The 26,065-nt window shown below is 41.7% G+C and overlaps 1 protein-coding gene across 9 annotated transcripts in view; it reads left to right on the plus strand.

Annotated features, from left to right (window-relative positions):
* The window catches only part of ZNRF3 (zinc and ring finger 3), a 205,526-nt gene that overhangs the window by 149,861 nt on the left and 29,600 nt on the right, over nt 1-26,065 (plus strand). For 6 of the 9 annotated variants that reach the window (XM_050924040.1, XM_050924033.1, XM_050924034.1 and 3 more), the window contains one exon: nt 281-406. In XM_050924040.1, the coding sequence (XP_050779997.1) occupies nt 281-406 (126 nt within the window). Of the gene's footprint in view, nt 1-280; nt 407-529; nt 593-26,065 lie in introns of those variants that run through there. The other 3 variants (XM_050924039.1, XM_050924038.1, XM_050924037.1) reach the window with 1 other exon arrangement.

The raw sequence follows: 26,065 nt of genomic DNA on the forward strand, positions 1-26,065 counted from the left end.
CCCTTAACGTATAATGAAACTTATATCAGCAGTTTGAAGTGATGGGACATCAATGAATTATGGAACTTCTCTCACCTTCTGACATGCCACTGTCTGAACAGCAAGCAGACATTTCTCTGTTTAGTGTGTATTTGACTGATAAATATACTAGGCTCTGTATTTAGGCCACCAGTAGAATATCTTGTTACTTCCATCATAATGAACACTGTTTTGGTTTCATGTTAATGTTTTGGTTAACACCTTTACCAGCTTCTCCTCGTCTCCCCTTGTTCTGTTTCAGATGCATCCACTGGGACTGTGTAATAGCAACGATGAAGAGGACTTGTATGAATATGGCTGGGTAGGAGTGGTGAAACTGGAACAGCCTGAGTTGGAGCCTAAACCATGCCTCACTGTTCTGGGCAAGGTAAGGGTAAAAATGACCACCAATGTTTTGGATAAATGGAGCTTGCAATGCTGTTTCTAGAAGGGGATAGCCCCCTCTTGTGACAAATGATAAAAACTGGAGGAAACTTTTTTTCCCAAACAGATCCTTTCTAAGGTTTCCCATGGGATATGGCACTTGTACCAAGCTTGAAAAAGGGCATCTAAGGTATGAAAAATGGCTGGGGGAGAGGAAAGATTTGGGCAAAGTAGGCCATTTAGCTCAAGGAGGAGTTTCAGCAAAGTATTGTGCTTTGTTGGTGGTGGTCTCATTGTGTTTATGTGGGGGGTGCATAAACTGGGGCAGAATGGGGAGATTCATGGACTCCAAGGTCAGAAGGGACTGTTGTGATCACTTAGTCTGAACTGCTGTATAACACAGGTCATAAAACTTTTCCAAAATTCCTGGAGCAGATCTTTTAGAAAAATATCCAATCTTATTTCAAAAATTGTCAGTTTTTTTGGATAATCCACCATGACCCTTGGTAAATTGTTCCAGTGGTTATTTGCTCTCACTGTCCTCAATGTATGCCTTATTTCCAGTCTGAATTTGTCTAGCTTCAACTTCCAGCCACTGGTCTAGCTTTTTCTGCTAGACTGAAGAGCTTATTAAATATTTCTTCCCCATGTAGGGTCTTGTAGACTGTAATCAAGTCACCACTTACCCTTTTTCTTTGTTAAACTAAATATATTGAGCTCTTTTTTGATAATTTTGTGAAGACATAAGGCATGGAAAAATTTAGCAGATATGTACTAGCTGGGGGTTAATATGAAAGATGGAGGGAGAAAGGGACCAGAAAAGACCTGGGGCAGTGTCCTGGTGAAAAGTCCAGCACTCTACTGCTAGGGACTGGGTAGAGTACTGGGAGGTTTATGTCCCTGGGCCCTGCTCAGGGACTCAGTCTCTTGTACCAGTCTTTGGCTACTAGCTGCTTTCCCAGCCTTCTCTGGCAGATGGAAAGTGGGAGAACCCTTCCCCTCCCTGCCCCCCCAAGACCAAGGACTCTGGATTATTTGGGTGGTGGAGGGAAGGTATCTTTGACTTTCACCAGAGGTAGAGAGTTTCTTTGCTGCTTCTCCACCCTCCTGGCTACTAGAAAATCAGGAGGCTCTTTTGCTATTCTATCCATCCCCAATCTCTCTGTTTCCGTGAGGGTGTCTGAGCTATAGTACCCTGCATGGTTTCCTTTTTGTGAGCTCTCCTCTCCAGAGGATAGCTACAGTGGCTCAGCTGTAGCTCAGGGCTATAGCAATCCAGCAGCAGCAGTACTATAGAATGGACTGGATTCTTGGCAGTTTCGCTACAGACCAGGATTCTGAATAGGAGCCATTAAATTTACCCATCCTGTTAACTTCATGTTAGCACTGGGCAAGGCACTGAGCAGCAACTGGGGCACTAGAATTACTCTGACAGTAACTTTAGACTAGAATACTCCAAACTCTGTGTCCTGAGTTCTGCTATCGTGGTTCAGTGTCCAGCTCTCTTGATCTTCCAGCCAAAGTCCTGCTTGACCATTTATACTCTAAGATTAGTGTTTTTCAAAGACTAATGTTTAAACGAGATGACATTATAGATGCAGTTGGAAGTGACACCTAGTTGAGGTTGCTTAATGCTTTCCATTATGAGACCTTGTTTTACAGCCCTGGCTGTCTTGAATCTAAATGTTTTTTAAAAGCTTCAGCAAAAACTGTTTAGCATTTCCAAGAACAAGGTTGGGGAAAAAGAAAAGCTTAGCCCATTTTAAAAAAGTTCTTGCAATCTTTTCATTGAGAACTTCTAGTGCCTCCATGAATTGGATCAAGGACTCAAAATGTGATCTGTGGAGGATGCCATGGTGTCAGAGATGCCTTTCTCATCCCTGTGAAGATACAACCAAATTTAGCTGTGTTTATATGCTTCTGAAAATCACCATTTCTACATGATCTGTAGAGATTTGTTAGGGGTGGGGAGCAAAGTTTTCTGAACATTCTGTCTGCACTGAGCATGCTCCAGTCCAGGATTGTAGATGTTGAGCAGGACTTTCCTTGCATTGATTCTGCCAGCAGCGCTGCGATCATGTGGTGCAAGACACCAGAAGTAAGAACAGAGAGACTTAACTTTTTTGTGCTCTCAGTGCTCCCTCTGCAGGTGCCCAGGCAGCATGGAGGAGAAAGGGAAAGCATCCTGACTCAAATGCAGTGTTTGAGGAGTAAGTTTGGTTAGGGACAGTCTCTGAGGGATGGGAGCACGAGGGGCTGAAGCCCCTAGAGAGTGCCCTTTTCCAGAACTTGAAACTAAAACCAGCATTTCAGAGTCCCGAACGTTCCTCTGCTGTTTAGCAAATAGCTGTGAAAATTACTGGCAAAGTGTGAATCTCATCCCGCTCTGGTGTCAGGGCCTCATAGAGGATAACAGCCTTCTACTGGTACCAGTCATTGTTGGCTCGTGATATGGATTAAAAGTTTCCTACTCTGCTGATGACCCATGTGGAGGTCTGTATTTGCTCCATGTCATGGAATTTTGATTTTTGTTTTTTTATAAAAATTTAGGAAGTTATATACAATTAAACTATATTAAGGTTGAAAAGTCAAGCACTCAAACTTTTAAGTATCAGAGGGGGTAGCCGTGTTAGTCTGGATCTGTAAAAAGCAAAATGAGTCCTGTGGCACCTTTAAAGACTAACAGATGTATTGGATCATAAGCTTTCGTGGGTGAATATCCACTTCGTCAGACGCATGTGGTGGAAATTTCCAGAGGCAGGTATAAGTATGCAGGCGAGAATCAGTCTGGAGATAACGAGGTTAGTTCAATCAGGGAGCATGAGACCCTCTTCTAGCAGTGGAGGTGTGAACACCTAGCCAACTACAAAAGCAGTTTCTCCTCCCTTGGTGTTCACACCTCCACTGCTGGAAGAGAGCCTCATCCTCCCTGATTGAACTAACCTCGTTATCTCCAGACTGATTCTTGCCTGCATACTTATACCTGCTTCTGGAAATTTCCATTATATACATCTGACGAAGTGGGTATTCACTTACGAAAGCTCATGCTCCAATACATCTGTTAGTCTTTAAAGGTGCCACAGGACTCATTCAAACTTTTAAAAATGCCAATATTAAGGTTGCCTGTGCAACCTTAATTCAGCTCCTTGTATGTATAAACTGTGATTGTGATCATGTGATTAAAAACTTTTTGCTACAGCACCCCTCCCTCCCTCAGTTTATAGGTCAGGTGGTGCTCTGGAAACGAATCTGGGTTGTGTAGTGGATGAGGTTATAGGGTATAGAACCCCCGCCTCATTTGCTGAAGAATTGAAAGGTGTATTGGGAAGGAGATGGTATTGTAGAAAGAGACAAAGATGATCTTGTGGCTGAGTTAATTTAATACCACCCTTGAACACTGAATTCTGTCCATATCTGTGCCACAGAGTTCCTATGTGATGCTTAGCAAGTTATTTAAACCAGACTTTTCATGCTGGCCTCATTTTCTGGGTGTCTGACTTGAGATAGCTGAGGTCTGATTTCTGGAAGTGCTGAGTGCTCATAACTACAACTGTGCTTTGACTATATACAGTACAACTAAAAAATCTGGCTCCCTAGGCATCTTAAGTTGGGAACCCAAATAACAGACATTTTAGGCAATTTTGGCTTTAATCTCTGTGCCTCCATTCCTTATCTGCAAATTGGGAATAATATCACCTTACCTTACAGGAGTGTTGTGAAGAGATGTTAATTGTTTGTGAAGGCACGGTGGTGATGGGCATTATAGAAAAGCCTGTGAGGATATTAATAATTCTGTATTCAGTTCAGGGTTTGACCTGTGTGCAGTAAATAAGGCCTGAAGCCATATAATAAGGATTAAAAAAATTGAACGAGTCAACACCATCCAGACTGTGCTCTGAATGAAGCAGGAGTCTTCTTATAGGGGAAGGGGAGAAACATATAATTGAAGATATCATAATGTGTACACACAAGGAGGCTGAATTAAGATTTTCATGGAAAACCTTAAATCTGGCATTTTCTAAGTTTTGAGTCCTTGACTTCGCGACCTTAATGCTCTTGCTCTGTGCATTTATGTATATAATTAAACTATAGAATGACATTGATTTGCAGAGTCAGTTATTTCTCCATTCTACATCTGACATTTATAGCACATTACATTTTTACGATTTGTGGTGAATTATTTCTCATTATGCTGAAGGGCTGATGTTCGAATCGGGCAGATGCAATGATGGAGCATGCTTGACATTCCTGTGACTGAAATAATTTCAGGAGCGTTGCTCGAACCTGCTATCATGGCCTTTCCTGTGACTAATTGTTTTAGTGTGGGGGAGAGCCCTTGTAAAGCCACCCATCTTTCAGGGAGTGAAAAAGTGTGAGGGCCTGAATATGCCTTCCCAGCTTCAGATACCTTTTGATTTCAGCTGTGCCAAAGCAACTTGTTCACTGTGTTTTGTTAAGCCATTTGAGGATCCTCCCCATCCTCATTTCTTGCAATTGATGTCACACCTTCCCCCAGACATCTTGCAGATGGCATCCACTAAAGGTAATTGTTTTATTGCCCTGCTGTTCAAGTTTGGTTTTCACTGGACCCTGAGACACCAAGGAAAAAGCGTTCAAAGGCTTTGTTTTTGGCTGTGGAGTCACAAAGTCACTTCCACAGCACATTATCTGAAATGCAGTGGATCTCCCATAAACCAGGATTTAAGGGATTCCTGCTTTTTTTTATTGAGTGTTGGCAGATTTAGTCTTTTTACTCTTCATCTTACACACAATTCTCATAATACAATATCCAGTATCAATTCGAAGGTTAGAAATGTGCAAAGGGCAGACACAAGCCTGAGAGTCTTGTTGCAAACTCAGTTGGGGGCTCTGCATTGCAAGGATTTGGAACAAGGCTTGTGCTGTCTAATAACTTGTATAGCAGCTTTCATGAATTCTAAGGTTCTGTCCAGAGCATAAAAGATAGTACAAACCAGAATACAGCAGACTAAAAGAAACAAAGTTTAGATTTAAACAAACTAGGTCATAGTGGTCAGCTTCCTGGGAAGGATAAATGACTTAGGTTCTGTAAACATATGCATGGAACAGTATGAACAGCTGTAAGTGTCAAAGATAATTTTGCAACTTTACAGGTATGTATTTGCTGATGTCTGAATAAAGGAGCAGGAGATGACTTTTCATTGTTCCTTTTTTCAAATGACCCATAGAATTTGAACAGAATGTAAGCCAAAAAGGGATGAGGCAAGAAGACCAACAAGGGGATCATTAGTGACTGAGGCAAGAAAAAAGCAAAGCATGGACCAGAATGTGGAAATAGCTACCAGATGGCATCTACATAAATAGTGAGAGCGATCTGAATGAAGCGATATTCATCAGGCTCAGTTTAAAGTGATATGGGAGAAGTAAATCTTAACATACTTTTATATATGCAGTGTAGTTGTAGCCGTGTCGGTCCCAGGATATTAGAGAAGGCAAGTGAGCTAATATCTTTTATTGGACCAACTTCTGTTGGTGAGAGACAAGCTCTTGAGCCGTACAAACCTCAGTGCCCTGACCTGAAGAATAGCCCTGTGTGGCTCACAAGCTTGTCTCTCTCACCAACAAAAGCTGGTCCAATAAAAGATATTCTCTTACCTGCCTTGTCTCTCTAATATATGTGTATATGGGAAGAAGCAATAGGTCCTAAAAACATTAACTTCTGGTTTTTCACTTATGTTAATGCAAAAAAATTCTTGAAACCCTAACAAATGATCTCAGCCAGAGAGCATGAAATTAGGAGACACACATCCTCAGGATAAACCAAAAAGAACCTGTCTCTACATCTTCTGCATGCAGAAAGTAATTAGACCCCTGACAATTAAAGCATCAAGTGTCTGCAGATACAGAGGAAAAAAGTAGTAGCTTAAGAAGAGAGGTCTGTGGAACATTCCATAAGAAGATCAAAAGATACATGTAAGTTTTTTGCCACCAGCTACACAAAAGAATAATCCTTGAGCAATTGTAGGGCTCAAATCATGAGTGGGAAACTCAGATGCAATGTAGTTGGCAACCTTTGCGTAACTAGCTAGTGGCCAGGATTGGGACTGGCAGATAGCATTTCACCTGCATGTCACCAGTGACAGCTGTGAATCCTGAGCAGGTTGGTTGTGACACAGTTACCATCTGATTGCTCTTTGGCCTATATGGAATGACTGTAGGCTCAGTCCAGTTCCCAGTAGAAAGGTGAACCCACCACAGACCTACCACCATAATTGTCACTAATTGCTTCCTGCTGTTGGTAGTCTTAAACAAGACTCTAAAGAGGCCTGGAAATTATTTTTTTCACTCTTCTTGCTAATCCCCTGCCACATCAGGGCTGAGGCATGTTGTCAGTGCATGGTGGAAGCTTGCATTGCCACTGCCTTGGCTGTTCTAGTTCTGTGTATAAACAGAGAATTCTAGTCTCCAGGGCTTTCAAACCAGTAATTTTCATGAGCACTGAACACATGGACAGATGTGGACACACACACTATGATGCTCAAAAGCCAGTCTGTGGGAATAATGTGTGTTGAGCATCTAATCAACCGAACTGTAGAAACCAGTGTGACTACAGTATCTGTCAAGGCTAAGAAAATCAATATAACGTAGCAGGAGGTGACGGGAGACTGGCTGCATTTGACTTCTAGCTGATATTGTTAAGAATTCTCCTAGCAATTTGGACACCAGGATTCTGGGCAAACAAGGATAGAGAAACTTAATAGGGTGTAAATACAGTACAAGAAGTGTTTCCCTCAAACAAAAATGCATCTGCAAGGTCTAGTTGTAAACAGTGATGATAAACTTTATTATCTCTCGTGTCCCTTTTAAGAAAATGCCCAATGTAGAAGGATTCCTAGCAGATTGTTGCAGCCTTTGTGGAAGAAGGGAAAGCCTGTTGGGAAGTGGAGTTCATAGCAACACAAGGATTTTAAGTGAAATACATGTTGGTGTTGAAAAAGTTTCTTTAAAGAAAAGTCTGTTATTTTTCACTTCCTCTGCTATTGCCATCTTCATTAGAGAAGCCTGAACACCTCTCATTGTCTTTCCTCTTTCCCCCCAAAAAGTGTCAAATAATGGTTTTAACATAGAATATTAGGGTTGGAAGAGCCCTCAGGAGGTCATCTAGTCCAACCCCCTGCTCAAAGCAGGACCAACACCAACTAAATCATCCCAGCCAGGGCTTTGTCAAGCCGGGCCTTAGATACTTGGAATATAGTCCACTGGGACAATCTGGCTGAGTATCTCCACTAGTGTGTCTATGGCTGAGATTATCAACTTCCTTTTGTGATCAACTTCTTTGCCTGGGTTGTTTCCATAGAATGGAGGAAAATAGCAAACCTGCCTATTTTTCCAGTAGACCCAGGTATAATGGAAATAGTTTGAGTTAAAAAATGAAGTAAATATTTTGAAACCTCAACGAAGATGTGAAAGTTAAGATGTGTCTACTGAATTTTTTTAACTTGCAGATTCAAATAGTTCCTTTCAAAAGACATTTTTGCACAATAGATGGACTAGTCTGTGTAAAAACCACAGATGCAGGGCTGTTGAACTTTAATTCTATAATGAGCCATAGGCCACTGGGAGAGAGTCTGCTTTGTCTTTGCCTTCTGACGAATGCAGCAACATAATTGCAGCTGGAGTTTCTACTGCTTTCCCAGATCCATGGATTTTCTAACTCTGAAGTCAGATTTGGAATCTGCCAGTGTCTGTCCTTCATCCTTAATTTCATTGGAAGCCATTCTGTTAACTCTGAGAACTAAGTTTTTCATGTGGAAAGTGGTGTATTAAAAAGTTGGATTATTTAATCTGGCAATTTGATGGTAGGAAGAAAATTGGTACTGTGGAAATAAAGACAAGGATTTGCACAGAAGTTTAACTTAAACTAACATCCATACAGAACATTGTACATATTTATCAGTTTAAACCCAGTTCATATGTTTACCTTGCATCTATAAATTACAGACTTCAGATTGAACCAATATAAACTAGATTTAAACAGATATGAGTGTCTATATACAGAGCTGCCACAGTTTAACTGAACTGGTTTAAAATTACACCTTCAGTTATACTTATGCAACGTTGTGTGGACCAGGCTTGAAGATGACTCAGAAGATCAAGAAACATCAGGAGCTGTGTAGAAAGGTGCCATTAGGAATAACAGGGAAAGTGTCAGGTGGGTGAGGAGCGCTAAGCTTTTTTCACATTAGAAAGCAAGAGAGAGAGAACTGAGGATGAATTTAAGTAAAGGGAAAAAGTCACAATCTGAAATATAACAGTGTTGTTCATCCATAACACAGTGATCCACCTGTTTGGTATAAGGATTCTTCTCCAGGCAGAACAGTAGCCTGTGTTTTCAATAGCTTTATACCAGTTCTCTATCTGCTCATTAAATAGGCCCAGTATTTAAGAACAAGAATGTTTTTAATTTTCTAAAGAGATCTTTGCATCACAGGAAATCCTGTCCAGCAAGATTGAGCCTTATATGATATAATGGAAGGACAATCACAAGAGTGTCATCCTCTTTGGCCCCCCTCTCTAAAAACAACTCCATTTGAGCACCAGTGAAAACTGGGTCCCGATTGGGCAAGGGGTGTGTGTGGCAGCCTTGATTTAGCATCTCCTTTGATCACAGTGCAGCCCTATTTAAGGCACTGCTGCATGCAGGCGAAGCAAAGGCCTGGGCTTTACTGATCTGATGAGCTCGTGAATAGGGCTGGAAGGGGAATGAAGAAGGAGGAAGAAAGCTTTGAAAATGAAAAGGAAACCCCATGAACCCAACACGCATTATTGGCTGGATTTGCCTACCAGGGAGCCGGTCAGTTTCTGCCAGGCTAATTCTGCTTCATTCCCTCTGCCCCTCCTTCCTCCTTTTCTTTCAGACTGTTTTTTTGTTTTGTTTTGTTTTTGAATCATGGCTGTTGCTCCTTGGTTCTCAGGCTGGGAACCCACTGAGCCTGTTGCCATGGTCACTGGGAAGCTCTTAGTGCCATGTGCTTCAAAGGGAACCTTTTCCCCTTCTAGAATTCCTGCCTTCTCAATGCAGGCAGCACAGTGAAACTCTTTTTCCATTGGCCAGACCTCTTCCCCCACACGCTGCAACGGCACAACCTTGCCTTTCCCTGTTTTCCAGAGTAAAGTTGTCTGAAGTTACAATGAAAGTGCCTGCACATGCTGCATGGCTGCAGGCAGGGAGTGCCTGTCTGTGTAATGCACGCAAACTTTTGTGTGTGGTTCTTTCAGTGGTGAATTTCCAATACTGACTGGCTGGCTGATTTTAAAAAAGTTAAACTGGTGGAACCTAGAATTACTAGTGCCCTGCCTTTTTCTCTGATACTGGGGCAGGACCAGAGTCAGAATGGCTAGCAAGAGACTATACTGAAGACGAGCTTTAAGCCACAAAACCTGCTTTCTCATACAAGCCTCAAAGTCCTCATGAAGGGATTTATTTTTCTGTGCCCCTTCTAAGGTTCACCAAAGACGTATTTACTTTCTGTCGCTCTTAGGAGGTGAGCAATAGCATGGCTTCACTCCCATGGATCTCAGCAAGAGGGTGAATGCACCCACCTCTAAACCAGCTGGCTTTCCTCAGTCCAGTGTTAGGATTCCTTAAAGCTAAGTATACTTCCAGCGTTTCCCCCGATGAACCCATTTATTGCTTTATTTATTGCCCTTGAACTTTAATCAGAGCATATCTACATTGAGACTGACTAGAAGAACCTCTTCTGTTATGTCATAATAAGGTTTTATTGCAGTTGCCATGGGTCAGAGTTAAGGTTGTTTTTGCTGTTGGAGTGAGAGTCAGCATCTTGTTTGAAAAATGTAGCCATGACTTCTAATTGTTTGGCTCTCTAATGGGTTTTTTAATTCAAACATTCTTACCAGGTACACTTAAACTGTGGATCTACAGGTGCAGCCCTAAGGCCAATTTATGGAGTGGGCTGTTCTAACGGGAAAGGGTTTTAGTTTGGATTTACTGGAATATTTTAAAATCTGTAAATAAAATTGAATAATTATAAATCTGACTTACCTTTCATTTGTCCAGTCATTATATTGGAATTCTGTCTCAGAATGTTATGTGACCCTGACCTGAGTTCATTCACTTTGTGAGGTTGGCTGCTTTTCTTGTCCAGTTCTAGATCTTACTCAGTCCTTGTTTCCAAATGGTATCTCTGTAAGGTGTACCCATAGGCCTTAGCAGGCAGAGCTGTTCAAATTCTTAACCAAGCGTTTAGGAAGGATGAAGTTTTTAGGCCAGAAGTGCAAGTGTGTATTTAATATTAGAGTGTCAACAATGTGCTTTGGTACTGTGCAGAAAATAGAGGGTAAAGTTTTGGCCCAAGGAGCTTGTTTTAAAATAGACATTAGCAACTTAACTCACCAGTTAATTCACAGAAGAGTCCATAAAGCACTTTAAAAAACATGCCATCTACAAAATACCTCTCAAGAAACTAGCTCCTGGAAACTCAGTTGAAATGTTGATGCTCCATCAGTTCTGCTTGCAGAAGCTTTTGGTACACCTGAAGTAGGGCACATGCCAGAGAAGACAGTTTGATGAATACCCCCATCTCAGTTTTTATTACCAATTCATTTGTCAGGTAGGGGACCCTGTTTTGCAGGACTCATACCTAATAGGGGCCCTTTCTAGGGAGGGCTCCTGGGACATTTTACAGTAACAAGTCTGTTACCATATACTGGTTTAATACTTGTATTGTACTTGAAGACAGAATTTTAAGTACTAAGTTGTTTCTCTCCTACTAGTCACTTTTCCCTTGTGAGCCTCTGACTTCCTACAAATCTGTGGCTTCATCCAGCTTGCTGCAAGAAAATTCAGAATATCAGACACTCTTCCTTCCAGCAGTAAATTCATTTGCATTTGAAAATAGTTTCTTTACGTTTCATATTTCTGAGCCAGTTGTTAGCCATTTTGTTCACAAATGGTATTTGTGAACTGCTGAAACAGAAATAAAGCAGGTGGTAAACTGGTTTATGTCTAGGACTTGAATTTTTTCAAGTCAAGCATGTAATTATGGGCACAGAAAGAGAGTGCAATTGCTTTCCTAACCTGCATACATAATTACTATGATGCATGCACAGATTGGGTTGTTGAATGTAGAAACAATTAAATCTGTTTCAGTTGTAGGAATTGCCTATGCAAAATAGGGTACAGTTGCATGCTTATCTTGTTTAAAAATCATGGATGAGCTACATAGTATTTTGTGGAACTAAAATTCAGTGAAGATGTGTTTAAATCCCTTAGGCTTAAAAAAAACCTCAACTCAGGTCCCTAATATTTAAACAATATTTAACTTCAGTATTTAACATTCTCTTTGAGAGAAGTAATTCAGATGTTGAAAGCTTGTAGTAGCCCTACTACAAGGCCTATCACTTTCTGTGAAAAGAGGGGAAACCATTCTGAGTCCAAAATGGAAGCATTCTTCCGAATGAGATTAGACTGGCCTGGCATACATTTCCAATGCTAGTTCATAAGAATGGCCATACTGGATCAGACCAAACATCCATCCAACCCAGTATCCTGTCTGCTGACAGTGGCCAATGCCAGGTGCTCCAGAAGGAGTGAACCTAACAGGTAATGATCAAGTGATTGCTCTCCTGCCATCCATCTCCACCCTCTGACAAACAGAGGCTAGGGACACCATTCCTTACCCATCCTGGCTAATAGCCATTAATGGACTTAACCTCCATGAATTTATCTAGTTCTCTTTTAAACCTTGTTACAGTCCTAGCCTTCACAGCCTCCTCAGGCAAGGAGTTCCACAGGTTAACTGTGCGCTCTGTGAAGAACTACTTCCTTTTTGCTTTAAATCTGCTGCCTGTAGTTCTGCAATTTCACATTTGAGTTTTCAGAATTCTTGGGTGAACGCCATCTGCTCCCGGTCACTTGTTACTGATAAGTTTATCAATTAATTCCAAAACCACCTCTAATGACACTCATATTTGTCGCTTGCAAAGGTCGGCTCAGGTTTGGGAATCTCCCTAACATCCTCAGCCGTGAAGACTGAAGCAAAGAATTAATTCAGTTTCTTTGCAATGACTTTATCGTCATTTTAAGTACTCCTTTTTTTTAATCTCAATCGTCCAGGGGCTCCACTGATTGTCTAGCAGGCTTTAGATCATAGATCTAAAAGGCAAGAGCATCCACTGTGCCAATAGAATGTCACCCAGTAATTCTTGCATTGGTGGGAATTTTTTCCCTACTGTGTTAAGTGAACACTTTCAATCCCAGTTACTTATGGTTAAACTAGCACATGTAATTTAAATCAAGATTGGTTTTTTTTCTAAAGACTCCAAGGAATGATGAATCCATCACATTCCTTGGTAAGATGATCCAATAGTTTATTACCTTATGGATTTAAAACAAAGTTGCTCCTTGTTTCCAGTTTGAAATTTTCTAATTTCAACTTCCAGTCAATAGGACTTGTTTTGGATTTGTCTATCTTTAAGCAGCCCTTAAATTCAGAGTTACTTACTAGAGAATTATACACTATTCTCAAGTCTAGAGCATATGTGATTTATATTCTTTTAAAAATATTATATATAATATAAGGGGACAAATGCTTCATTTAACTAAGGCTATACACAAATAACTCAGGAAGAACGGGCTCTGCAATGCCTGAATAGGAGCCCAGGGAACAGACAGCTTTATTCTGTTAAATCATTTGTAAAACGTACAGTTGAAAGGGGCTGCCACTTCAAGACTAGTTGCTGAAAATGTAGGATACCAAAAAAAAAAAAAAAAAAAGCGAGAACCAGTTCAACAGTAAAGAGCATGAAGATGCAAGGAAAAGAGTAAGTGTTTGGAGGAGAGAAGAACTGAAATGTGTAGAATAAACTAGCAGGAGAGCATTAGATACAAATCTGTCCACTGTAGGTCCTATGGCAGGAGGAGCTTCCTTAAGACTCATGTCTCAGAAGGGATCTTGGTAATTGTGCTGGTATTTTCACATTGTATTTTTACGTCCATCTATCTCAGGCACCCATATTTGTATTTACTTAGTGACAATAGTACACAACTTGGTGCGATACAAAGCCCAAAAATAAGACAATCACTTCTTGAGATGTCAAGTATCAGAGGGGTAGCCGTGTTAGTCTGGATCTGTAAAAAGCAACACATGGGTATTCGCCTCCGAAAGCTTATGCTCCAATATGACTGTTAGTCTATAAGGTACCACAGGACTCTGTCGTTTTATCCTGAGATGCTAACAGAGATGCACAGGGAGATCCAGAGACAGAATAACACTTGTTCTGTTTTTAAATTCTGGTTGCATCTAGGAAGATCTGAGGTTTCCATAATAGCATTTATGTTCTGCTTGACTAGTTTTGAAGTACACTGACTAGCTAAAGTCTAATCTTCATCATGTCCCTGTGGGGTAAGCAGGTATTATGGGATGGATATAAATGGAGGGAAAGAGAGGAAATGATTTGCCCACAGCCACCAAGTGATTCCTCAGCAAAGGCACGATGAGAACTATGTATCTCCTGCTTCCCAGCTCCCTGCTCATTCCTCCAGACCATGCTACCTTCCAACTGTAAGGCTATTTAACAGATTTAAGAGGGACTTGAATGGGGAGAAGGAAGTGACTTGGCAAACTGGTTCAGGTGGGCACTGCATGCATAGAAACAGGAATCGGAGAATTGTTATTGGTGGAATGCAGGGGATGTGTGGGGAAACATAAAACAAGGTCTGAGATGTTGGTTAAGCTAGCATTGTGAAGGACCATGAAGGTGAGGACACGGTTTTAAACTTGAGATACACCTTTTCTCTTGTCTTTCCTCCTAACCCTTTCTTTTGGCTTCATAATTATTTCCTGTCTTCATTTCAGCAGTCTCTTTAAGGAGGAGTAAGTAGAAGGATGCGAGAAGGAGAGAGACAATGTTCAGTTGACGAGTGAGGGAGCTAATTGTGGATGGTAATCCAGGAGTGTGTCAGGAGGAGAGGGTTTAAGATAAGGAATTTGATCTCAGCCATGTTAAGTGCCATACAGAAAGAAATATCAGAGAAAAGCTGAAGAGGTGAGAGGAGAACAGCAGGGTCTACAGAATAACAGCCAGTGTCAAAAGTCAGAGATATTAGGCTTTCACTATTACATTGACATCCTCAGACTTTCACCATGTATTTTTATAACATGGAATGAGTGGCAGCAGCATGCAAATAAAGACACATCTTATGCTTTTCCCTTTGGCCTCTCCACAGATTTGCTAACAGTGGATCAGCTCTGCATAAATGTTCCTTTTAGGACTGAGTCCTCCACAATCCCCCCAAACAAACGTGGAGCTAAAGAAACCACTGTTATTTTCTGACACTTGTTACTGGTGTCTTTACTCAGGCAGAACTCCCACTGAAGTCACTGGAAGTTCTGGCTGAGTTAGGACTGAGGATGACTTCAGGACTTGACCCATTTCTCAGTTGGGTAAGATTTTAGAATTCCATAATTGTACATGGTTTGTGACTCATTTACAAGTCCATGATAGGGATTTCATGCCACAAGGAGCTTATAGACCAAATCAATGCATGTGATAACTGAAACAGCTACAGTTGGAAGGCTACATGAAAGAATGAATTTGGAGGCAACAAGAAGTGGTTGGCTAAGAAATGAGGTTGCATGAATCACAGGAATTATAGCAAAAGAAAGTTGGCAAGCGGAGTGAGATAAAGGAGCAGTAAGATGAAGAGAGCAGGGAGCAGACCTGGAGTCAGGGAATGGGATTGTTCAGGGCTTTGCAGAGGAGAGTGAAGAGCCTGAATTCAGTGCACTAAAAATGAGGATGGGGTGATATAATTAAAAGTGCAGTGGAGTTTTGGATAGATTTGCAGGGAGATTAGAGGGGGAGGGGTTCCAGTCTTCACAGTAAGAGACAGACAAGTTTTAGCAGATTATGATTTTTAGATTTTGAGAGATGTTGCAAAGAAAAGTTAGGAACATTTTGTAAGAAACTTCAGGGATATAGGGCTTGGCGGAAGAGGAGTTTAATACAACTCAAAACTTATGAAGTTGAACTTCCCTTTCCACTCCCAGAAAGATGACTTTCTAGAAGCTATTGCTCCCCTCTGAACTTCACCTCTGAGTGTCTTCACAGTGGCTACACGGATATACTTAAGGGTATCTGCATCTGTAGCATGTGACAGTTTCGTGTTTTGTGTAGTTCAAAGGTCTAATTCCAAGTGGGATTGGTATCCATTTCACATATGAAGAAAAATTAGCACTAAGATATCCCCTTTGTCAGCAGAGAGCATGGACTAAACTTCCCTTATTATCCTATAGGATGGTCCCGCTAGCTCAGGGCTGAGGTGCATTTGTGAGCGGTGAGCTGTGCTAAGTTACCAGCATGAGATTCACACTGAGACATTTAATGAAAGTAAAAAAAAAGTGTGTGCATGTTCTGGTGCGTCAGTCAGCATATGGACATGGACACACAGGTTTTCTGATGAATAGGTCTATATCTGGAAGTTTGATTCCCAACAAATCTTTAAAAATACCCCAGAGATTTTCTAGCTACCTGGCCCTGGATTCTTGAGGAGAGTGCCAAAAGACTTGGAGAGAACTAACCTTAGGCTCCAGGCATTTGAACAGGGACACATGGGCTTGGCTGATGGGACAGATAGTAAGAAAAAAAAAAGATAACTGTTTTTAGGGAAGACAAGTTGGTTCCTCAGAGCTCCAAAGACATAGATTTTAAGCCTATGAACAGTGCTGAAACAACCAAAAGCTCCTTTGGGCTGCCTCTAAGGGACTAATGAGCCAGCCTGGCTGTTTATGGGCTGTGGTTAACCTCTTGCAAGTTAGGATTTCCTGTCACCAGCAACAGACGATGACCGCCAGCACCACAGTGTTGATGAGGTAGGGGCTGATTGAATGGCTGGACTCCAGACAGCAGTCTTCACTGGCAGAGTGTCAAGTGGCTAAGGGGGAAAACACTGATGTCTACAAGAAAAATAAGACAAACTCCAATCCTATAATTCCCAAGTTTAAAAAAAGAAAGGGAGAAAGAAAGAAAGGGGAGAATTTCAACCCAAACCAAGCTTTTATCTCTGCATTCTGAACAGAAAACTGTTCCTCAACAAAACCGGCTGCAAAAGCCAGGCCAGTTAAAACAGTATATAGGCAGCTTGCCTCCATGTAACCAGAAATTGTTGGCTCAGAGGAGCCTGCTCTGAGGAGCCAACCTGCTGGGAGACGTTATCCAAGCAACGGCCTGAATGTAATTCCTCCCGCTGTGGAATTGCTCTTTGGCAAATGAAGACCCTAATTAGAGAAGGATGGGTTTCTATTTTGTTTTTCTTTAATCCTTACCCTGAGGCCTTTGCAATACAGCCATGTCTCTGCTTGTGTGGAAAGAAGTTTCCAGTTTCCCTTTGTAACAAGAACCCTTTTTCTGGGAAAAAGGCAACAAACTAACAACATGGGCCCACCATAGTTAGGGTCCCTGAAACTAACCTAATCCAAAACCAAGCACCATTATGTTTTGAAAAGGTGATCATGTCATCTTTCGTTAGCCACTAATGCAAAGTTGCTGGCCAAATCAGAGTACTTCCTGGACCCAGTTTGGCAGTGCATCTTTATCCTCAGTACACCCACAGAACTTATCACCCGAACAGGTGCTGCCTGGTAGATAGTTTGCCAAGTCCACAAGAAAAATGGTAGAGAACAAAGCATACGTTATGATAAAACTGAGTCTGAATTCTGGCATTGCTAGTGTAGCCCATGGAAATTATCCATCTCTTTCCTATGAAGAAGCGTTCTCAGAAAAGAGGAAGCCAGTTTTCGAAAAGGGCTTGGAAGCACAGATGAAATCTTCACTCTACGAAACATAATAGAACAATGCTTAGAATGGCAACGGCACATCTCCATAAACTTAATAGATTTTGAGAAGGTTTTCGATAGCATTCATGGGACCAGCCTACAGCACATTCTGCGGGCACATGGAATCCCTCTCCATGTAATCAACATAATCAAAAGCTTCTATTCCAACTTTACATCGCTTGTTGATCTTAGTGAGCTCAGTTTTGAAGTCAAAAGAGGAGTATGTCAGGGATATGTCATATCTGCAGTCCTCTTCAACATTTCCATCGACTGGGTAATGCAGCATACAACAGAAGATATGGACACTCTTCTTATCCCTTGAAGACCTGAACTTCACAGATGATCTCGCTCTCCTATCACATACCCAACACCATATACAAGAAAAAAACAACTCGACTCAACACATTCAGCCAGCAAATTGGACTGAAAATCAACCGTAATAAGACCAATATCATGACATTTAATATTGCCTCACCAGTATGGATGGAGGATTATTTTGGGGGAGGGATAGCTCAGTGGTTTGAGCAATGGCCCGCTAAACCCAGGGTTGAGTTCAATCCTTGAGGGGGCCATTTAGGGAACTGGGGTAAAAATCTGGGGATTGGTTCTGCTTTGAGCAGGGAGTTGAACTAGATGACCTCCTGAAGTCCCTTCCAACTCTGATATTCTATGACATATATTGTCATCCTTCTGGCTCGCTCTGCTGCATTTAGTACTGTCGACCATGAGATACTGCTGTCCCACCTGAGAAAGGTGGCAGAGTGCCAAGAGAATGCACTAAATTAGATAAGTCCAAAGATTAATCTTGGAGAAATTACACTTCTACATTCAGCCATTAGAACGGGTGAAATGACATGGGCTCAAGTGCCAGCAATATTCAGACAATGCACAGTTATGTCTATCCTTCACCTGATATGACCATACCAGTACCACAGAGATGACCCAGTGTTTGAACAAGATCAGCTTATGAATCAAAATCAGCTGATTGAACTTAAACCCAAGTAAGATGGAAGCTGTGCTGGTAGTCATATAAAAGCACTCTGAGGAGTTTGTAGTGATGGATGAGGCTCCTAGTGTTGACGGTACACGTCCAAAATTGGTCAAATCAGTCCACAGTTGCCTGTGCTCCTCACTGATGTTAAGCTCTGCCATACTCATGGCTGCTGCTTGTGCTTCCTCCCCCCAGACCCCTTAGACTAAGACTCCATCCCATCCTGTGAGGTGTTGACCTGGCCTCAGTTGAACATGATTGGTTAACTTCCAGCTTGACTACAGTAATGCTAGTCATGAACCCATCAGCCCTTGGGAAACTTCAGCTAGTACAGAATGCAGCAGCATGCCTTCTCAGCAACCTGGGCTGCCATGAACATATTAGACCTGTCCTCTGCTATCTACACTGGTTTCCCATAGAATATTGAGTCCAGTTTAAGCTCTCTCTCTTATATTTAAGTCCTCTGGGCCCATTATATCTAAAAGATCACCTCAAACTCTGGGATGGGAACCCATGGTTCTCAACTGTGCTTCTTGGGTACTGTGGAACTCTCTATCACGAGGGTAAAGCTCATCTATGCAGGAGACAGTTTTTTCTAAAGGGGCCGGTCTCAGTCTGTGGAATGAACTTCATGGCTCAGGAATTAAGGACCATAATGAACCTCACCACCTTCCAATCCCAGTGGAAAGCATACTTTCTTTTGTCTAATATAAACACAGATCAGCTTGTATATATTAAACAAAAAAACCCTACAAAACACTGCACTGCACATACCATTTTCCCCTGTGTGCAAGAATGAGCCACGTATGACAGATGTTAATCACATAACTGAAGGTACTTGTACTTCAAAACTGGACGGCAGTGCTGCTAAGTCTGTCTATACAGAGTGGTAACACGCATTTACCATAGAATCATAGAAATGTAGAGCTGGAGGGGCCCTCAAGAGGTCATCTAATATAGCTGTCTCTGCTGAGGCAGAACCAAGAATACCTACCTAGATCATGTCTGACAGGTGTTTATCTAATTTGTTCCTAAAAACCTTCAATGCCAGGAATTCTACAACCTTCCCATCCCAGATAAAGGTGATCCAGTTGATATAGTGTACTTGGACTTTCAGAAAGCCTTTGACAAGGTCCATCACCAAAAGCTCTTAAGGAAGCTATGTGATAAGAGGGAAGCTCCACTCTTGAATCAGTAAAGGAAACAACGGGTAGGAATAAAGGGTCAGTTTTCATAATGGAGAGAGGTAAATAGAGTCTGGAGCACACATGCACTAGTCTTGTTTTTGGTAGGGTTTTTTGAAATATGCATATTTCTGTGTATTTGTTAGAGAACGCAAGCTCAAAGAAATACGTCTTTCGTTTGCTACAGAAGGCGGTGAGGTTTGTGGTGATCCTTAGTTCCTTGGGGAATTCATACCATAGTCTCCAACTGACCCCTCAAATTTGTTTCCTACACAAGTGAACTTTACCCTTATTGTAGAGAGGAGTTCTGTGCCAGATGACTGTAGTTTTTATCCCGGACTTCACCCTTAATCTTTAGGGGGTCTTTTAGGTATCCCAGTACTGGGCCCTGGAGACCATGAAGATATCAGGCTAGACCGTAAACTTAACTTGAAATACAGTGCAGGGAAAAGAGGATTTGTTTGCTCGCAGTAGCCTGTGTTGTTGAGGAGGTGCACTGCAGCGTTCTGTACTAATTGAAGTTCCTAAGGGCTGACTGCTTTTAGGCCAACTGAGAAGTGATGATGGCATGAATAACTGAAGTTAGGTCATTCTCTGCCAGGATAGGACAAGGTCTTCTAGCTGGCCAGAGATGACAGGAAGCATTATGCATGGATTCTTCTACATGAGAGACTGCCATCATCAAGGAATCCATGAGTACTCCTAAACTACAGGCTGAATTGGCTAATTGTGGTTGTGACCCTTTCACCAAAGGTGATGTCACTGTCACAGCAACCCTTCAGAATGCTTTCTTGTGCCTAACTGTGTCACCTCTGTCTTGCTCAGGTTCAGCTTCAGCCACCTATTCTTCATCCATGAGCCGATCTCATCCAAGCACTGGGCTGTCCTGGTGGTAGTGGTGTGGTTGTGTGTGGTAAAGGGTAGATAGAGCTGTGCTTCCCTGCATATTGCTGATACTTAAGTTCATGTTATCTGACCAGTTTATACCATAGTAAACATGATTATGTATCTAGACAGAACTACTACTTATGTCTTAAGTGCCTGTTTCAAGATTGATTTTGGAGATTGTGAATCTGATAAATGGTCCATGACTTCATATTTTTATGGAAAACTGCTGTACACTGTGCATTTACCCAGTACTGGCTATCACCACCACATATGCAATATCTATAGCATATGTATAAAGATGAATCTTTAGTGTTCAGAGTAGCAGAGCTGAGTGTTCAGGTCAGCAGGTTAATTTGTAACTTCAGCCATTAGCAGTTTAGATATTATCCCTTTCCATTCCCCACTTTCAGATGAAAAACTGACCTGTGGTCTGGCTTTCAAATCCCGCCAGAGAATTGTGGGACAGAGAGATCTCAGTGATACTGAGACTGATTTCAACACAGGATTAGTATGTATGACTATATTTGTCCAAATATCCCACACATCACACTCTTGGTAGCTTTGAGGGACCAAGAAAAGCTTCAGGGTTTATCCCTTAATGGTGTAGTATATGTGGCATAACATTGTGGGTTTCATGCAGGATTCACAGCAAAACACTATGCAGCAGGTTACTATACTGGAATGTCTTAGCCTGTGGCTGACGCACCACCCTTTTTGCAGATTTAAGTGTAATTCTGTTGGAATTGGGAATGGGATTTCATCTGTTTAATAAATCTTTGTGCATTTTTTTCCCTAATAGTAGCAGCTGCTAACTGTATTCATTATGGATAGTGGAAGGGATATAGAGACAAGAAATTCTTGCCTACTTAAACAGTTAGCTCGTAGGGTGTATCTTAAAGGTTTTGCTTTGCTTTAAACCAAAAGCAGTATCAAACAATCAAATGATGTCTTTTAAAACAAACAGATTTTGCTGGGCTGCTTCTGTTTTTTTTCCAGATAGAAGGTGTCATAGCATTCCTTCTCAGATCTGAACCTTAGAGTTCAGAAAATGAGATACTAGCACCTGAATCCTCTAAGCTTAATTACCAGCTTAGATCTGATAGCACTGCTACCACCCAAAAATATAGTGTTTTGGGGCACTCTGACCTCCCCAGCCTTCCCTGGGGACCCCAAGAACCCGGATCCCTTGGGTTCTTAAAACAAGGAGAAATAAACTATTCCTCCACCTTTCTCCCTCCCTGGGCTATCCTGAGAGATACTGATCCAACCTCTTAAATCACCATACAGAGAAGCATCTCCCTTCCCTTCCACAAAGAGGCAAACAGATTCAAGGAAAACAAAGAGATTCTATCTCTCCCCCTCCTGTCTCCCCTCCACCCGTCCTGGTGAGTTATCCCAATCCCCTGGAATAACACAAGGGAAACAAGGGGAAAAAATCAATCAGGTTCTCTAAAAAAGAAATCTTTTAATAAAAGAAAAGAAAAAGTAAAGAATTATCTCTAACTTCAAGATGTAAATATTACTGGGTCCTATAGCTTACAGACACCAGAAAGAGACTTCCCCCCCCAGTACCAATACAAATCAAAAAATATTCCCAGCAACTACTCACATAAAAGTTAACCAGCCAGTTCCACAATTGCAAATATAGTAAAACAATCAAAAAACCTAAACCGCCTGTTTTTACTTACTATTAGAAAAGAAACTTAGAGAGCCTGTAGTAATGTCTGGTCTCACTCAGACCATCCGAGAGAAGAACCCACAACGGACAAAGAACACACACAAAAGCTTCCCTCCGCCCAAATTTAAAAGTATCTTGTCTTCTGATTGGTCTTCTGGTCAGGTGTCCCATTCCCTGCTTGTAACCCTTTACAGGTACGAGAGACATTAACCCTTAACAATCTGTTTATGACAGAAGGTGCCTATTACATGTACCAACCATCAAGCTAATGGAGAGGTGCTGGTAACTGTCTCAGAGAAGAGAATCTCTTTCTTTTTTTTCCCAGGTGTAGATACAGCACACTGGAGACTGCTGGTGCAAAGCTGTAGAATAAAAACAGACTGACTTTTGGAAAACGGTTTAAAGTCATGTGCATGTTGGGTCCTAAAAGGAACATGTTGCTTGGAAATAAGAGTTACTCCTATTCCAAGCCAGAAGCATGAATCTGTCTTTTTCTTTTTCTGTTCTGGGTGCATTCTCGCTTGTGGGATATGGTAACTCTTGGTGTTTAGTCATGGAACCTCTGCCAAACCAAATCTCTATCATTGGGGATGCATGGGGGCCCCATATGATGTCTATGGCCAACATACCAAAATAATCGGTTTGCTTCCCCTGCTCACCTTTGTTTCTCTTCTTTCACAGTGAAAAGTTTAAGGACTCTCACTACCACTCTGCTTAGCAGATCTTAGTCCTGTACTTAGTTTAATGTAGTGTTGTTTTCCTTTAGGGAACTCCCTTCTTCTGAAGACCGAAGAGAACTCTTTCCCATTCACAGTCTCAGGGTGCTGAGGTTACACAGCCAATCTAAGAAGGGCTGTAAGTGATGTGGGATCTGCTGTTCCATCTTTGCAGAACAGGAGACTTGTGTGTGGTGGTTCGTGTGTTTGGACAAGGCCCAAATCTATCTGTCTGGACTTTCAGGCCAAATCCTGCCAGCATTTGCCACTTAAACTGCACTTTGCCAGGGAGGCAGTAAAATCTCCAGCCTCAGCATCAGTCAACCAAGCTAATAACATAGGCTCTTGCAATAATGTGCATTAGACCTTGCCTGTCATTTAGATGCCAGATTTGGGTAAGCAGTGCATTGGTTCTTAATTAAAGACCTTCTTTGCTCACCATTCTATGTTGGTGGTACTTTCTTCTTCGTGCCTTCCCTCTGGTGAGAGAGTAGCAAGTGTCTGCATGGATCCCACTCTAAGGAAACATGAATGAGATTGTTGACCAAACTAATTCAGTGTCCTTTGGAGCAAGACACGTACTCCCTGCATATTCTCACACCCTTCACTCAAGGGTGTAAAGGGTGGAGCAGCCACATTGATCACTCACTTACCTGTGGCAGCAAGACAGAATTTCCTCGGCTACTCTATAGCTATAGCTTTTTTATTCTCTCTGTTAGTGTTAGGTTCTATAGTTATTTAGTACCCTGGTTTTAAAAGAAAAGAAACATTTTTGTTCCCTTAGTAGGTTTACCTCAGTAACATGGCACTGTCCTTATGGTGCAAGCTAAGCACCTCTATGATTTAAAACCTGTCCAGCCTGTGAGGTAGCTATGTCCTTAAATGGTGGGTACGTTAAATTTTTCTTTGCCTTGGAGAGCAGTACGTGCTTGAAAAATGCTTAATTTGTAGATATTTTTCAAAGAGTTCCCAGAAGGCTAGAGGTGCTCATTTGAAATTAATTTTACGAGAAGAAAGGAGGATGGCATCCTATACTGGACTTCAGATGGCTGAACAGGTTCATTCATGAGTTTTGGTTTGGAACAGTCACCCTTGCTTCTGCAATTCCCTCCCTAGATCCTGTAAATTAGTTTGTGACTCTCAACTTGCAAGATGTGAACTTTTCCTGTGAGATGCGAGGGTGGAAATGTGAGATACCTGCATTTCATAGTGAAGGGCATTCATTACAAATTTAGAGAGTTGTTTGTTTTAGCCTTTTGATGGCAAGAAAGGTGTTCACTAAATGCCTATCAGTTGTTGTGGCTCATCTGCGGAGACAAAACTTGCACAATGTATCCTTACCTGTGGTGACTTCCCTCATTCTAGCCAACCAGGTCACTGAGGCAGTTCAGTTGGTTCTCCAAATTTCTCAGTAGGATTCAAGATAAAGTGAGACAAATCAGTCCTCAATCAATAGTCTATAGGGACATTTCTCATTTCGAAGCTAGCAAGGGCTTATCTCCCTCAAGACAGGTTCAGCACCACAAGTTATCTTATCAGATTTTCAGACTCAACCAAGGGCAGAGAGAGCCTCTGTCTTCTGGATCATATGGCCTCTTGCACTTCTGTGATGCCACGTCAGCTTGCATCTCATCCACTTCAGGGATAGCTGAAGTCAGTCTCTATCAGCCAAACAGACACAGCAAAATTGGGAAGTAGTTGTTCCCAAGAAATGCCATGTCAACCCTACTCTGGTTGGCCAAGTGTCTGCCAGGGTGTGATGTCCATGTTTCCAATTCCAACAAACATTCTTGTGACAGACTCCTCCAAACAGGATTGGGGGCATATCTGGCTCATCTGCTGATAGGATCTGAAGTCCTTTCAGCGGGATTTCAACTAGAATGCAGAGCCATTCTTCTAGCTTGTAGGTCCTCTCGACCACTAATTAATGGCACAGCCACCCATATTTTAACAGAAAATACTATACTGATTCTCCTCTTGGTCTGTTTACATAGCACAAGATCATCCCATCTGGGTCAAGAGGCCATTCTTCTATGGGAATGGTATGTACAGCATTGAATCATTCTGGTAGCCCCACAGTTCACTGAGATTCAAAATAACTTAGCATATCCACTCATCAAAAAATGCTCTTCTCTACATGAAAGGTCTCTCACTAGTTCAGTTCTTTAGAACTTTTTCAGAAGTGGGATGCTCCCACCATGGACCTGTTCACAGCCATTCTCAACAACAAAAGTCATACTTTGTTCCAGGAGAGGAATGAGCTGAGGCTCCCTCTGAAGCATTTCTCATTCAGTGGAACACTAATGTCCTCTGTGCATTTCTGCTGATCCCTCTAATCACCAGAGTTCCATGAAAGATAAAACTGAACATGTCCCAGGTCAGCTTAATAGCTCTTGCATGGGTATGCCAATTTTGGTACATGGAAACGAAGTACCTATCAATTCAGACCCCATTCAAGCCACTAGTCATTCCAGACATATCACAGAACCAAGATCTGATTCTATATCCAGACCTATTGTCTCTGTACCTGATGGCGTTGATGTTAGCTGGCTGAGTTTGTGCTGTGGGCAGTGTCCTCAAGGGAATAGAGGATCACACTCCTCTTAATTGTCTTCTGAGCCAGAAATGCTGCAATAGCATGAAAGACAAATGCATTAAACTACTATTCCATCTATCTCCATGTTGGCAGACCCTCTGGCTCACCAGAGCTTTTAGTAATTGATTGTCAGAGTTGTATAGGACCCAACGAATGCAAAGAAAACAGTATGTTGAGGTAGACTGAAGAATGGCGGATGAGTTTTTTTTTTTTTTTCTTCAATTAATCTGTGTCAGGTTCAAGGAGACATAGTCCATTTTTTTAAAATGCAGTCATATTGCATCATGTGCAAACTCCTATACATCAGTCCTCTTTCCCTGGCTACATCGCTCTGTAACCAAATAGCCACTTCTAATAACGAAGTCTTCCTATTGCCCTCTTATTAATTTGAAATTTGTTGCTATTTCTATAGGAATGTAAGACTCGACATACAGAGCTATTAACTATTTGCCTTGCTTGCCCCACCTTCTGTTGCCAGGGCTCAGTCCCTCTCTCAGTTTGTAACATGCTTATTTCCCTGCAGCTCTCCAGATCGGGGTGTCCTGGGCTCTGATATAAATATGACTGCATAATGTGAGGGAGTTTTGACTCTCAAAGTTTGTCTGCCTGGGGACTTAAATCGAATGAAGGTTAGTGAGGTTGGTATAATTTCTAATGGAGACTCCATTAGGCAACTTTTCTTCTTAACTTGGTTTCACCAGTGTTGCATAATTAAAGACATACTTGGCAGGGTGAAGCCGTGCTGGAAGGTGGAGGATATTGCCTCTAATTT

This window comes from Gopherus flavomarginatus, chromosome 15 (assembly GCF_025201925.1).
Source record: "Gopherus flavomarginatus isolate rGopFla2 chromosome 15, rGopFla2.mat.asm, whole genome shotgun sequence".
Classification (NCBI taxonomy): Eukaryota; Metazoa; Chordata; order Testudines; family Testudinidae; genus Gopherus; species Gopherus flavomarginatus.